Source organism: Cricetulus griseus (genome assembly GCF_003668045.3).
Source record: "Cricetulus griseus strain 17A/GY chromosome 1 unlocalized genomic scaffold, alternate assembly CriGri-PICRH-1.0 chr1_0, whole genome shotgun sequence".
Classification (NCBI taxonomy): Eukaryota; Metazoa; Chordata; class Mammalia; order Rodentia; family Cricetidae; genus Cricetulus; species Cricetulus griseus.
The window spans coordinates 22,625,510-22,640,754 of NW_023276806.1; the positions used below are offsets into that span (position 1 = coordinate 22,625,510).

General features: G+C 41.0%; 1 protein-coding gene across 3 annotated transcripts in view; it reads right to left on the reverse strand.

Annotated features, from left to right (window-relative positions):
- LOC100752571 (serine/threonine-protein phosphatase 2B catalytic subunit alpha isoform) overlaps nt 1-15,245 on the reverse strand; it is a 281,243-nt gene that overhangs the window by 14,278 nt on the left and 251,720 nt on the right. For all 3 annotated transcript variants that reach the window (XM_027395784.2, XM_035451992.1, XM_035451991.1), the window contains exon 11: nt 1,914-1,998. In XM_027395784.2, the coding sequence (XP_027251585.1) occupies nt 1,914-1,998 (85 nt within the window). The remainder of the gene's footprint in view (nt 1-1,913; nt 1,999-15,245) is intronic.

Genomic DNA, 15,245 nt, shown 5'->3' on the forward strand with positions numbered 1-15,245 from the left:
GGGCTCTTCATATAGTTGTTTATTCTCACGGGCCATTTCGGTAGCCACACACAACTTCTTAGTGGTCCTCAGAACTGCTCAACTTGTTTCTGCTTAAGGACCTTTGCACCTTCTTTGCCTTGAACTCTCTTACTTCATTTTCCATGTAGGTTGTGTTTAACTTCTCAGATGATTTCACTCATAATTCCCCGTTGCCCTCATTAAATGCCATATTGATAACACAGTAGCCCTGCATATTGCTTTATTCTTCTTTTTGGTGCATGCTTAGCTTTTACCGTTTGATGCTATGTACTCATTGCAGGAATGAATGATTCCCAAGAGGAATAAAGGGTGCTAAGACTCAGAGCCTTGCTCACTAAGGTGCAGGAGGGATACGGCTCATTTCCACCATCAATGTGACTTTTCACAAGACTTCCAGCTGCCTCAGAGTTGCTGCTGACTTGGGGTGTCCTCGTGAAATGACGGGTATGCTTCTCATCCTTCTCACAGGCCCTACTTTGAGCATCAAGTCACTTAGTGACTCTTCATTGACTTTAACAGAAGTAGCAGAAATAGCAGGAAGAGAAATAAAGAGCAGGCAGAACTCCCTGTTGAGAAACAATTGAAGGCTGGGAGATAGCTCAGTGGACACAACACTTGCTGTGCAAGTAAGAAGAACTGAGTTCACATGACCAGAATCTGTTCAGAAGCCAGGCAGGCATGACAGCACTTGCCAGGCAGAGATGGGACAGGTTGGCTAGCTAGACTAGCTGGAATGAGTGAACCTCAGCTTCAGCAAGAGGCCTCAACAAATGAAGTAGGGAGTGACTGAGTAAGATGCTTGAGGTCCGTGGACTTTGGGAGCCCATTCCACATAGAGGAATACTCCCTGAGCCAAGACACACGGGGGTGGGCCTAGGCCCTATCCCAAAGGATACGACAGACTCTGAAGACCCCCTATGGAAGGCCTCACCCTCCCTGGGGAGCAGAAAGGATACATGATAGGTAGGGTTTTAGTTGGGGAGGACTGGAGGGAGAGGGAACTGGGATTGTCAATAAAACAATCTTATTTCTAATTCAAATAAAAAAAATCTACAAAAAAAAAGATGCTGAGGTCAACTTTAAGCTTCCAATAGCAGGGAGAGAGACGGGAGAAGAGCAAAGGAGGGAGAGTGAGGGGAAGAGGGAAGAGGGAGAGAGAGACAGCTATGAATTACATTTGTCAAAAATATGCACAGTCTGTAAGTCCTAAAGCACTTCTATGTATCCACATTCCTGTGCATAACCACGAATGGGCAGCAGTCCTCATGGAAAAACTACACCATTTTTAAAAGAGGTCCTTGAAGAGAAACAGAGTCACTGTGTATTATCTAGGAACAGATTATTAGTACGGCACAGGGAAGTCTCCTCAATAAACTGTTTTCAAAACACACACTTAATAACATCAATAGGATGATTCATGGCCCACTGAAAACCAAACAGCTCCTCTAGGGAACTAAAACAGGAGATGACTTTTGTTCCTCATAAGTGATTCATTAGGGTTCACAACAACAGCTTTATGCTTAATGCTCATTTCCTCAAAATCCAGTGAAATGTACCCTATAAATACATCTTTTCCGAAAAAGCCAGACTGTAACCCAGAACTAGATCCTAATCACATTCCCTGTGAAATGCTTTAATTCCTACAGCAAATGGAGGGATAAAATGCACCGTAATCCACTAACACACCCTTTCTTCATGGAAATGATTTAGGGGATGGCAATGGAAGTAAGATACAGATGAATCCACAATTTCCATTTAAAAAGAGAGAAACAATTCAAGGAACACAAACCTTTCCCATCGAAACATTTAAGCCATCAGAGTAAAGTGTTAAGATAGCTACTGTGTGATACACAATGAAATTCCAAACAGAAAGGGAGGAACGCAGAGCCCACCTGAGAACTGAGAACACTCTGGCCATTTTGCCTATTGCTCGGATCTTGTTCCTGATGACCTCCTTCCGGGCTGCGGCTGTGGCTCCTGTGTTGTAAAAGAGAATTTAGCAGTCAGTGACTTTTTATATTGGCCACAATTATTTTGCAACTGTACCAGGGTAACAGAATATTGCACGATTGATTTTGCTTTTTTTGGTCTTGTTTTCCTTTTGCTATCTTTGCATTTGGACATCTGAACTTTAGATCACTGACACCGAGATGTGATCTTCAAGACAGAGAGGAACTGTGGCGAATTCCCAGGGGTGGAACCTCCTCTGGTTTTTGAGTTTCTCATCTCATCTGGTGAGTTTGTGTTTTCTATTCTTTATCTACAAGATGGAAGATTAGTTTAGGAAACTACAGGGCTCTAAAAAATTTTCCCTAAAACTAAACAAACCGGGACCTCTGCTAACTCTAAGATCTCTAAAGGAACATTTGTGTTATTTACTGGTCATAAACACGTCTTTTAGCACTAGACATTCTTTCCCCACAAGTTCTGAAGGAAAATCTGGAAAACTGAGTTGAATTTGTCAAGAGACAAAGGTACAAAATGGTAACAAAAATGTATGGATGGGATTGGTGCTGGAGAGATGGCTGACTGGTTAAGAGCACTTGTTTGCATTCCGGTTCAGGGGATCCGATGCCCTCTTCTGGCCTCTGTAGGTACCAGACACATAGGGTGTGCATACATAGATGCAGGCAAACACTCATACATAAAATAACATAATCATTGTAAGTGATGCATGTGTCTATGCAAGTGTTTTACAACTTCTAGGATTTTCCAAATGAATAAAAAAAAATCAATCTACTTAAGCAACTGCCAAGACAAGCATTGTCTTTTAAAAACATTTTCTAATACTGCATGATCTCTAACAAATCTATTGTGTTTGTTAATTCTCAAAATGAACAAAACATAGAAAAACACTTTTCTTGTTAAGATTTGTGTGTGTGTGTGTGGGGGCAATTACTGGGGATTGAATGTAGGCTCCAAAGAATGCCATGCACTGAGATACCTAGGAGATGAGCAAAGCATATCCTTTGACATTATCTGTGAAGGAACTTCCAGGAGAATGTGGGTGACATCATCCTATAAGCTTGGAGCATGCAGGCAATAAAAAGGGAAGTGAGAAAGCCAGCTAATGTTGGCATTCCACCTCTCTCTGTGACTTGTTCTACCTACCATGCCCCTCTGCCACCACCAACCAAAACACCTCAAACCCAGATGTCCCTTCAGTTGTCTGAAACCATGAGGCCAAACTGTCCTTAAGTTGTTTCCTCAGAATTTTTTTCACATGAGTTTACAGGAACTCTAACATAGCAATTTTTAAAAATTCTACTGTGTCATATAAATGTATATTTACAAATTTTATGAACACACATACACACAAAATATTAAAGTTCCCCAACCCTCGGTAAGATCAGAAGTATTCATAACTTAAAAGAGCAGTTTAAGCCCCTGAGATTTTTCTGAGACCAGAATATATAGGTGGTATGTGAAATAAAATTTTCTCTTTTAATCCATGATAAGAACAAGCTTTTTGAAGGAAACACTTTTGTTTATGAACGTAATTTGGAATTGTTTCCATTGTTTGTTAAGAGCCAAGCAATTGCCCACTACCCTAACATTTCTGCAAGAAGAAAAAAAAAATTGTGACAGCATAGACAATTTTGAAATGGCTAGAGAAGACCCACTTTTTAAATGCATTTTCTAAGTGGAAACAGAATGAACCTATTTCTATGTGATTAATCATCAGAGGGGTGCTTATGAATAGTCACATCACAGACACATGGGTATCCCCAGGAGACAGGTACTGGCCAGCGGTATCATGCCACCACACCCCTGACTTGAAAGTACCCCACATTTTTGTCTATTTCTTCCTCTCTTGTGCTGACCACACCATGGTAGTTACTCCCTTACATTAATTGGCAGAACTTGCTATTTCCAGCTACCTGCCTATAACTAGATGGAGTGAGTTCAGATCCAAGTGGAAGAATACTATTCTCCATTGCAATGCCTGGTAATCAAGAGCCATGTGATTCCAGGCACTAAGAATTCCTTGGGTTGTTATCTACCTGCCTGAACACCAGAGAATAAATCACAGCATCATTTCTGCCTCAAACCTTATTCTGAGATTCTAATAGTATTTGTAATTCAGACTTTTCTGCACATTAAATTTTGCTCTAGACATAAAGTAAGAGACCGAGCTTACTGTTTAGACCACAGGAGATGAATGACTGAGACTCCATTTCTAAAGGACATTCCTCTCTCTCTCTCTCTCTCTCTCTCTCTCTCTCTCTCTCTCTCTCTCTCTCTCTCCTTCTTCCTTCTTTTTAAAGTTCTAAGTGGGATGGAACTGGTCTCTATGGATGAGCTCTCTACTTGTTTTATCAATTCTTTACTTAGCTCTGATTTCAGTCTAATAGCTATTCCCTTTGTTTTAATATTTCCTACCCACTACTGACCAGTCATCCCAGAGGTCATGATGTGCCAGGCAAGGGAAAAGACTGGCCCTTTCCAGCATATGATCCGTCCAGATCATGAAACCAATCCACTGACACACAGAATGGAAAGTGTGAGAGCACTCCAACATAGGTGACTATATTTAGAAATGCAAACCAGAAAAAGCAAGGAGAGGTTAAGATTCTAGAATGAAAACTGCACATATTTAAGAGAAGGGTCAAACATAAAATTAAATAAGTATGAAATACAGAAGAATGATCTCACAGAAAATCTCCAACAAAGGACTTGTAAAAACCAAAACCTGAGCCACAGAAAGCAAGGAAAGGGAGGGAAATAAATTATGCAGAACCATGCTTCTCAGCTCACCAAGAGATGACCGGCAGAAGAACGCTCAACACTAAGCTTCATATGTGAACTGAGCATTCTGGCAATCACAATCAATTTGCTATGGCTTCATTTTCAGATCTAATGAGTTGCTGTACAGTATGTAACACACACTGCATCACATACACAGTCATATCTCCCAACAAATGATAACTTTAGAATTTTCTTAATGAAAAATTCTCTTTAGAAATTCTTTAATAATGCAGTTAGAAGTTTTATCACCCTCTTCATAAAGCTAGAATATTTCAAGTAAGTTTACCATAAACTCCAAAAGGAGACAATAAGACTACATTTATCCCCTCTGCCCTCAAGACATGGTATTATTTTGTAGCCCAGGCTGGCCTAAGTTCATGACAATCCTCCTGTCTCAGCTTCAAAGGTTCTGCGACTGCAAGCATTGTATCTGTCAAGACTTGCCTTTGAAGATCTTTTCCTGGGGATAACCTCCAACATTTTTAATTATTCAAAGTGTGCTTCTGTGTGTGTTCCAGACTTTTTAGTACTTGCTACATAAAATATAATAGCATATTAAACCTTCTTGGTACTACCTCATTTGTGGTAATGTGCCATGATTATATTAGGCAAGGGATATATACAAAACAAATTTTGTACAAAAACTGTGGTATTTTTCATTGAAAAGAATGTAATCTCTTGTTTTAATTCAGAAATCCCAGAGTAAACGTTATTATTATTTCATATGCTAAGAAAACAGTAATGTCAAAGTTTCCATTCTAATAATTATCACTTTTTTATTACTTCTTTTTTCATCTTTGAAGTTCTAATAGTCTCCTATGCCTGGGCATCATTCTATCATTTCTGGAATCAAGCAGTCTCAAACTCTAGTTTCCTCAAAGCTGGGGAGGCCAATACACAGATCAAGGGGCTCTAAAGATTTTCCCATACTGTGTTCTTCCTGCCTTTTGGGGGCAGCCCCTCCCCATCCCCTCAGGTCCCCTTGGCTTCCCAGAAAAAGTAGCTGTGCCAACTGGTTTGCTAAATAAGTGCCACCGCCTCTCACGGTGAATTTCAGCCTGGAATGATGCTGCAAACAGCACTACAGGGGTGGAGGGAATGCTAGAATGAAGAGGTTCTAACCACACTGAGTACTCGCCTTCTCACTTGGTTTGCAGTTATCATGGAGGAGCTTCTGCTACCTCTATAAGTACAAGTAAACCGAGTTAAAGGCATACAGACATGGCTATTTGGAAGACAGCTTTCTCTCCAAATCACTCACTCACTCACTCACTCACTCACTCACTCACTCACTCATCACACGTGCCTGTATTAATAGACGGCTGTGCTTAAAAATGGAAGGATGGATAAGGCATCGTGCCTTGTGGGAGATCCCGGGAAGCACTAACACAGACAGTGACAAACACAGTGGAAGGGGCAACTGTGCTGGAGCCGACAGAGGCTGGCTGGCATGAGAACACTGAATACAGCTCATAACTCTGTCTCCAGACTTCAAAGTAGCACATTGAAAACAGCCATGAGGGACAATTTATACTGTGGCAACCTGCAAACGATGCAAATGGAGGCCTGTTGGAAGCCACAGAATGGTAATATTTAATAGATGGAAGCAACTGTTAGAAGATCTTGAAGTGTCTTAGTGAAGGATTCATAAGCAGGCAGGGCAGGAAGAAAGAGGTAGGGGACATTACGCATAGAGAGTTTTCAAGTGTGTGCACAACTACTACTTACACATGCTCAGATAATGGCTGTGTCTAGCCATCCAGCATGAATGGAGATACATTGGGTGATGGCCAAGAAGGGTAAGAAGAAACAGAGGCAAGGCCTGATTCTAAACTGAGAAGGCTCCAGCAGTGGAGTGCATGCAAACAGCAATGCTAGGGACCATCCCAGGAGGAACAGAGGGGAATGTAAGCTGCTTTGCCAGGTATTGAGGAAGAAAAAGCAATTGTGATTGATGGATCACTACCTTAGAAAAGGTTAGCTGTAGAAAACAAGTGATGGGCACATGGCTATAGGCCATACAGGTCTTTCAACTTTCCCATAGCTTTAAAATGTTTTGCAATAAAAGGTGAAAAAATGAAATCATGCTTGCAAGAAGGTTGGTTTTGAGAAAAAAGCGAGAGAACAGGTTTGGGGGCAGCTGTACCTATGTCCAACCTTCTTCATATGATGCGGGAATGCGTGTGCTGGCTGACAAAACAAAGCAGTGGGCAATGGTTTTCCCTGGTATAGCACTCTCTACCCTCTACTCTTTGTACACACAACAGAAAACTGCACTGAGAAGATGTTGTCTTAAAAGTGAAATCAAACAGATCCTAAGGCAGTTAAGTATAATTTTACAACGTTAAGAAATTAAGTTTACCAGCTATGTGGAGACTTCATAGTCATCTTTGTAAAGAGGAGTATTTTCATATTAGCCTTTGTACGGTGGGGGAGAAATCAGCCTTTAAACATTATTATTATAGGGCTGGAGAGATAGCTTAGTATTTAGGATCACATATTACTCTTATACAGGACCTGAGTTCAGTTCCCAACACCCATATTTTGCAGCTCATATCTTCCTGTAACTCCAGCCTCAGCATAATCAATGGCCTCTTCTGGTCTCGCTTGGTATGGTACCCCCCCCCCCCATACACACACCCAGGTTAGTTAGTTTTAATTTAAATTTTAATGGAAAAGCTATGAGAACATCTCCACTGCTTCATTCTATCGGCCTTAAATATTTTCTATTAATAGGTTTTCTTCCTTAAAATCATATTGAAATAATTCAAATAATTCAAATAACACAAAGAGTATTTGAAAAGTGTCACACAGAACACATACTCACAGGAACACTAAAGACTTCTTTAAAAGGTGAGACGTTTTAAAGCTTATTATTTGCTGGTAGAAGTCACATTTTTTAAATCTTTAATTCATAATCAAAGATGACAAATTCATCATGTTGGGAAAAGATACTATCTGAAAATAACCTTCTATCATGGACCACTGTCAGTGCATTCATAATCAGAATTTAGAGATCCCTTCACATTTTACTTTTGCCAAACAGAGATAGGTGATAATCTGAATAAGGCTACTTATGAGATGAAACATACGGAGTTAAACATCAAATATCTCAGCTGCTCCATTAAGACAGAAATAGTGTGCTTCCATCTACAATTGATACTTCTGAAATATGGGCTAAATGCGAAAGAGAACCATGACACCAGATGCATGTAAAAGCCTGACATAAATTGTTCTTTACAGTTATTGACAGATGATGATGACATTTGTGAATATGTAGGTTGCCTCATTTGGGAGAAAACATGTTCCAAATTTGTGGTGAGCCGTCCTTAGACATCATCTTCTTTGTCTTGTCATTCTTGACCTACCTTAGCAGTGGCCAACGTCAGCCCCTGCATTAGAAAGGGCTGCCATGCCTTCCAGAAGTTGCTTTAACATTGTTTCATCCCATGTTCCTAGACCATTGTGACCCAGAATCCTGGGCTTAGAGAGGGAACCATAGTGCTGTGCAACTGTCCTTATTCTGTTAGAAGGCTTAAAACCACAGCCCTGAAACACTATCTGCAAATGACCACCGTTCTCCCCTCCACAGTTAAATAGTTGTGAAAACCATACTACTATAAACATAATCACTTTAAAATGACATGGCTATGTCACCGTTGCCAGCGGCATATTTTATGTTTGCAATATAATTACCACTGTCATCCATTTAAAGAAAAACCCATGAACAAGATCTTCCTTGGTATTAATGCACCTTATTCCTTTCCATCTTTGAAATTGCATTTCCCTTTCAACTTACTTAATTTTAGTGCATTATAGACTTAAACTTTCATGTGTGTGTTGTTAAAGGTTTTAAATTTTGAGACAGCAGGTCCTAAATGTTCAGAAATTCTTTCAGAATATCTGTCACAACTATAATTACTTCAGCTGAACAACACAGACTCATGATGTTGATGAATGGTAAATATGTATAGAAATAAATTTTACAGGGATTGGCCTCTGAACAATAGGGATGGGAAGGAAGTGACACTGTTTTAAGTAAGGAGACTTGTTTAATATTCCCAGTGATGAGGGCCAGGGAGACAACAGTCATTAGAATGGGAAAAGGCCATTGAGAAAGAGGTAGAATGCTGCCTTGAGGCCTCTAGCTCCAGGTCAGGCATGTTCTGATGCTGATTGCCTTTTGGACAGAGGATGTGAAGATGGGGTCCCTTTAAAGTCTCCTTGAAATGTCTTTGATGATGCAGGCAGACCTGTACTCCAGCCTACAGACTGTTGTAGCACCAATGAGGTAACTCAGTTTCTGAAGTGACTGCTATTGGACACTCTCTCCTTGACAAGTCTTACTTCAGGGTCTGTATTGCCACCATCCAGGCAAAAACAGTGCTTGTTAAACCAATTTTAAAAGACCGCTAGCCTCTTCCAAACATAGATGACCTTTTTCCTTTCTAAACTCTACTGTGAAGCCACCTCCCTCTGGGTTTCTACCTTGAGTTCTGTCCCGCCCTCTTTCAGTGGTGGGCTGTGACCAGGACCTGAGCGCCAAACAAACTATTTCCTCTGCAAGTTGCTATTGGTCAGGGTTTTGTCATAACAAAGGCATCCAAATTAGAAACCATGCTAAGACTGTGAAAAGCCTATCAGTTTGAATACATTTCAATACCCTAGGGATTTATACATTTGTATTCAAATGAAATCTAAACGTATTCTCTGAATGCTCACTAATTGGGGAAAGTGCTAAGTTTGTCTAATGCATTATAGTGTAGACAGAAAGTTGAGTGTCACATGACAACATACATGTCATATGTAAAGGTCAGGAAAGAAATGCAGCTTCCCCACTGGATAGAGAAGGATCCAGGCACAATGGCACGTGCTGAGCTTATCTGATACAAGCCTATTTAGAAATCTTCCGATGGCTCATAATCCAGGCAAGGTGTTTGGTCAGTAAAGAGGACATGCAGTAAGGTATGTGATCCTGGTGACTATCAGCCACCCTGAGATGGGGCCTGATCTGTGTTTGAAGCCATGCAGGCTCAAGGATGTACTCCTGACTGTGGTAACTAGAGGAGAATGACAGTAGCCCTGCAAGTCTCCAGAACAAGGTGGACCACACCAAACGATGCATGGACTAAACACAAGCAAGGTTTCCATTTCTAGAGAGTTTGGAAAAAGTGGGAGGCCAGCTTCTCATGAGCTAAACATGAAGGAGTAAAATAGAGCTTTCATAAGAGAACACAAACCATCTCATAGAAAAATAACTTTAAAACTACGTAATTCAGAGTATTCATACAACTTTTAAAGTATAACCATTAGGTAGGTATTAGAGATCAAATACATTCTCTGAGGAGAATGTTTCATAAGCTCTGGACTCATTAAAACCTCTGCAGTGAGTCATCTAGCTATAGAATACATAAGAACAAATACATGATGCAATATTAAAGTTGAGGTATTCCATACTTTATTTTATTTGTTTTCAATGACTTCTCCCCCGCCCCCTGCTTTTTTTATTTATGGTTTGGCCATAATAACAGCAACCTATTTGCTTCTTTTTACTTTTAACATTTCTTCTTTCCTTTTCCTCGCTTCAAACCTGCCACAGAGCTCTTCTTGCTCTACAGTCTGGTGTCTGATTGCCAAAGTTATTGTCTTGAGATTTCATTTTGTGGCCAGAATTATGCCTTCCATTACCTCTGCAGCATTGCATGAAAATACCTTGCAACATCTGTGTCCAACCTGCTCCTTCACCCTGGCTCTGGAGCTCATGTCTAAGAGGGCCTCCTTCTCCCTCACCTTCTTATGTCCAGCTCTGTCTAGAAGTATCAGCTTTAAGGACCAGCCCTCGTGTGTGTGTGTGTGTGTGTGTGTGTGTGTGTGTGTGTGTGTGTGTGTGTGTGTGTGTGTGTGTGTGTGTGTGTGTATTCTTCCTCCTATATTCTGGAGACCTAGTCCATTCACAATGGATTCGCCATCAAGAAAGCCCATTCCCTACAGTGGGATACCTTGCTCAGCCTTGATACAGTGGGGAGGAGCTTGTTCCTACCTCAACTTGGTATGTTCTTTGTGGACTTCCCAAGGGAGGTCTTACCTCATCTAAGGAGTCGATGGGGGTGAGAAAGGGGAGAAGGGTGGGAGAAGGGGAGGGAGGGGGAACTGGGGTTGGAATATAAAATGAAAAATACTTTTTTAAATAAGAAAAAGAGTCTGTCATCAGCCCAGATATTTTCTTTCAAAGGTTCATTTTTCCAAGCCCTGGTTGGCACTTTGATTTAGGTGTGCCAGCTAACATTCTTGTGAGAGAAGTCATCCTCCTCAGACTGACTGGTTATCCCCTCAGCACTTCAGCTTGCACAGCCACAATGAGCTTTCATTCCCCTGCTACTTAGCCTCAGTTCTGTGAATTCAACAACTGAGAGCAGTTTGAAATGCTCAGAAGTTCTTTTGAACAGTTTGCTTTAAATTGTACTTTAACCTTTGTTGGGATCTAACCACTTCAACTGAGATAATTTCCTATGTTCCTAAATTATACCCTTGTCCATCCTTTATTTATGTTCATGCAGGATTTCAGGCCTGAGAACTGTGCTGTTATTGTGCTAACTTGTTTTCAGGTTATGCTTCAGTGTAGCCAGAAGGAGAACCTCATAGCCACCCCAGAGAGCTCACTGTGCTTCCATCTCTGCTTTATGTTTCTTCATAAAGATTTGCTATATTCTGGGGGCAGATGCCTGGTGCCTATACACACAAAGCTTGATGTCAGCACTGCGAAATGAATACAATAAATAATTAACACACATTTCCTGTTCCCCTCTAAACCATCAATTATTACAGGGTATACAATTTTCCTCCCTATATTGCAAACCAAAATGCTGTATGCAAAAGCAAGGGGCTTGGAAATAATAAACCGAGACAGGAGAACAGTTCTGAGTGGGCAGTTCTTCAGCATGAAGCAGAGGCCACATGAAGAGTAAAAGTTTCAGGCTTAAATGATTCACCTCTTTAGATTTTTAAAGTAAAAAAAAAAATACTGTCAATATTTGCTGAAAACAATCCATTGACTATGGTGGTCAAACCTGAATACTCAGGGTCCCCATGTCCTTTTCCACAAGAGTAAATTGTGTCAAAAGGTGTCATGTGTGGTCAGTCAAGTATCTGCCATGTCATATTAAATACAATCATATAGCTAAACCCTTTAAACCCTTTCAGGGCTACCCCGGGGGCTACCAAGATGCCACACTAGGCTTTATACTTCCTAGCTTTATGCTTCATAAAGTTCCGTGTATGACATTTTAAAGCAAGATGAGATTAGCAGGGTGTCACTGTGGGATCTGTGATATTAGGAACAGAGAACTGCGTAGTAATCCAAAGCCAGACCTTTCTTTGCACACAGTTGAAAGGTTTCACAGAAGCATGGGGAAATCTGGCCAGCCCACATGGTTGACAACTTGCTGTGGCTAACGTTAGGATAGGAAAACATGGATAAAGACAGGGGTCCACCATGTGGCTTTCTTCTTAGTTGAAGGCAGAGACAGAAATTCTAATTTAATACTGTCTTTCATGGGCAGCCTGGAACTACACCTGGCTTCTAATGCGTTCCTGTTATTATTCTTCTCTTTGTTGTCTAATGCTACAGGATTTCAGCTTCACCTCCACAACATTTTCTTGTTAGCGAGGCTTATCAAATATCACAGTCTCAAACATAATTTGTACTTAAGGGGAAAAAAAAGTGATCTAAGAGTCTGTGACTTCAAGACCTAAAAGCAAATCCCAAATGACCAAATGTGCCTCGCTCACAAATCTGTGCCAAATTTTCTTCACTGTGGTAATGAACAAAACAGAAGCCTTGGGGCTGAAAACCCCTCATTTCTGGGAGACTTCTTCCCTCCTCAGGATCACTTACAACTCCTTGTTTAAAATGAGTCCTCTTCATAAATGAGGATTAACTACCAAACAAGAGTCATCGACTTGGGCTTCTTTCTTCTCTGAAATGTTCGGGTGAAAAACAGCCTAAATTGAAAACAGGCTTTCATTTTATCATCCAAAATCAGAAGTTGAAAAGAAACAGGGGCCACAATACATGGAAATTAGGGTCTCAGAGGATGCTCCTGGGCCGAGAGCTTTCCAGACTTTTCAAGATAAAGTCAGGCAGTTTGTATTTGGCTTTTAACACTAAAACAAACAAATGAATAAAAACAAAACAAAACAAAACAAAAGCCCCACAGGCCAGTGTCAACAGAGGCCCTTTGAAGACAGGCTCCTTTCAAGGCAGAAGCTAATGGGAGAGGGAGATGGTGTGAGCCGACAACTTTCTGCGCGCTCACATACACCTAAAGGTTTCACACGATGAAATGCTTATAACTTCTTAGAGAATATGATGTTGAAACAGGTAGTTGGAAACCATCTCCTGTATTACCTTTTGTGGGCTAGGAACAGGCTGGCCTTGAACTTAAAGTCCTCCTTCTTTAGTTTCTCAAGGGCTTCACTAATGTTTATGGACAAAATTTATAAAGTAGTTTATGTTGTATTTAACAACAATAAGTATGCAAATGTCTTTACTCATTTTCCTTCATTTTCTCTTTTCTGTCTCCCCTTCCCCCTCTTTCTTTCTAATGCTGCTTTTGACAGAGAGATTTAAAGTATACTACTCTCAAGTTCTCAGGTCTCAAGTACCTGAGAACAAGGAAGTGCCTCAACTAGTTTGCATTCAGGCTCTTGCTTAACTAGCTATACTTTTAGACTTTACATCAACAGGTTTTTCTCTTTACTCTGTCCTATGTTAAAATGGAGACAGTAACAGTACCTCTAGCCAATGATTCTCTTCAAGACTAAAGACAATAAAAACAGCCAAATAAATTGTCTAATAACCTTAAAACATATCATGTTTATTTTTTTCTCGCTGTCCAAAATGATGAAATTAATGAAAGTGTTTATTACGCACCAGCAACTTAGAATGACAGGGTGACACTTTTAAGTGTCAGCAGCTGTCACTCAGCGTCATCATCACTAAACGCTAAAGGGGAGGTGACAGACCTGGAAGGCAATACGGGGAATCCCTACTTGCTGAAGGCCTTGCGGACACTTAGAAGTCAACCTGATATGACAGAAACATGAGCTGTAAGCTCCTATTATTACCTCTGACTTTTTAGTTGCCACTGGATATGGGGCAGAATATTGAGAAGAGCTAGACAGATAAATCACTCATCAAGAGGCGGCCCCCACCTAACATAAAAAGCAGTTGAAGGAAGCACTTTAATTGAGCCCTTTGATGTCTGCAGCAAACATACAAGGAGTCTGGAAGGAGCCCAGGGCCACCCCTCAATGACAGACAGGTTTCAAATGTGGCAAAGATGGGGCAACAGAACTGGCAGTGGTGGGGAGGCTGCCTTTGATGCCCCTCCCCTATAATGAGATTGATGACTGCCTTTACCATTCCTAGAGCCTTCATCCAGTAGCTGTTTGAAGCAGAAAACGGCACCCACAGTTAAACACTGAACCACAGTACTTGAATCCAGTTATGGAGAGGGAGGAGGGATGAGCAAAGGAGCCAAGAAGATGCTGGAGAAACCCACAGAAACAGTTGACCTGACCTACTGAGAGCATGGAGACCCTAGTCATAAAGCTGGGGAAACAGCATTGGACCTAACCAAACCCTCTGAATGTGGGTGCCAGCTAGGAGCCCAAGACAGTCTATGGGACCTCTAACAGTGGAGCCAGTCTTTATCCCTAGAGCATAAATTGACTTTGGGAGCCCATTCGCTATGGAGGGTTACTATCGAAGCCCAGATATACAAAAGAGGGCCTAGGCCCTGCCCAAAATGATATGACGGACTATGAAGGTCCTCCATGGAGAGCCTCACTGTCCCTGGGGAGGAGTTGGGGGTTGGGGGCGGGTTGGTGGAGAACATGGGAGGATGGGAGGGCGAGGGAATGGGGGGTTGGATATGTAAATATGAGTAGTAATTTAAGAAATTTAAAAAAATAGAAAAAGAGAAGAAAGACATAAAGTTGGGAGGGGGTCATGTTGGGGACATAGAGGAAGAGTTAAAGGAGGGAAGCAGGAAGTAGATGTGGTCATATTTCATTGTATGCATGTATGAAATTATAAAAAATAAAAATTTACTCCCCCAAATAACCCCTCAAATATATGCTGTTATATCCCAAAGAGATTCAAAAAGATCTAGGGTGTCTCATAAACTGTTCTTTGAACATTGCAGAAATCCATTCATTTCAGAGTCATGATAAAATAACCTGCTACAATTCACCTCGTTGGGCCAGTCCAAAATGGACAGTACTCATAGTTTAACACACATGCCACTAAAACATTTATCTGTGTGTATTTCCACCCTTAGCAGGGACATTTCTGAGTTTCAGTTATACTTATAGACACAAAACGAGGGGGCAACGTCCATTACTATTTGTTTCAGGTTCAGGATCCTAAGACCCTTCACTCTGAAGCAGGACAGACTGACAGACCCTGAAAC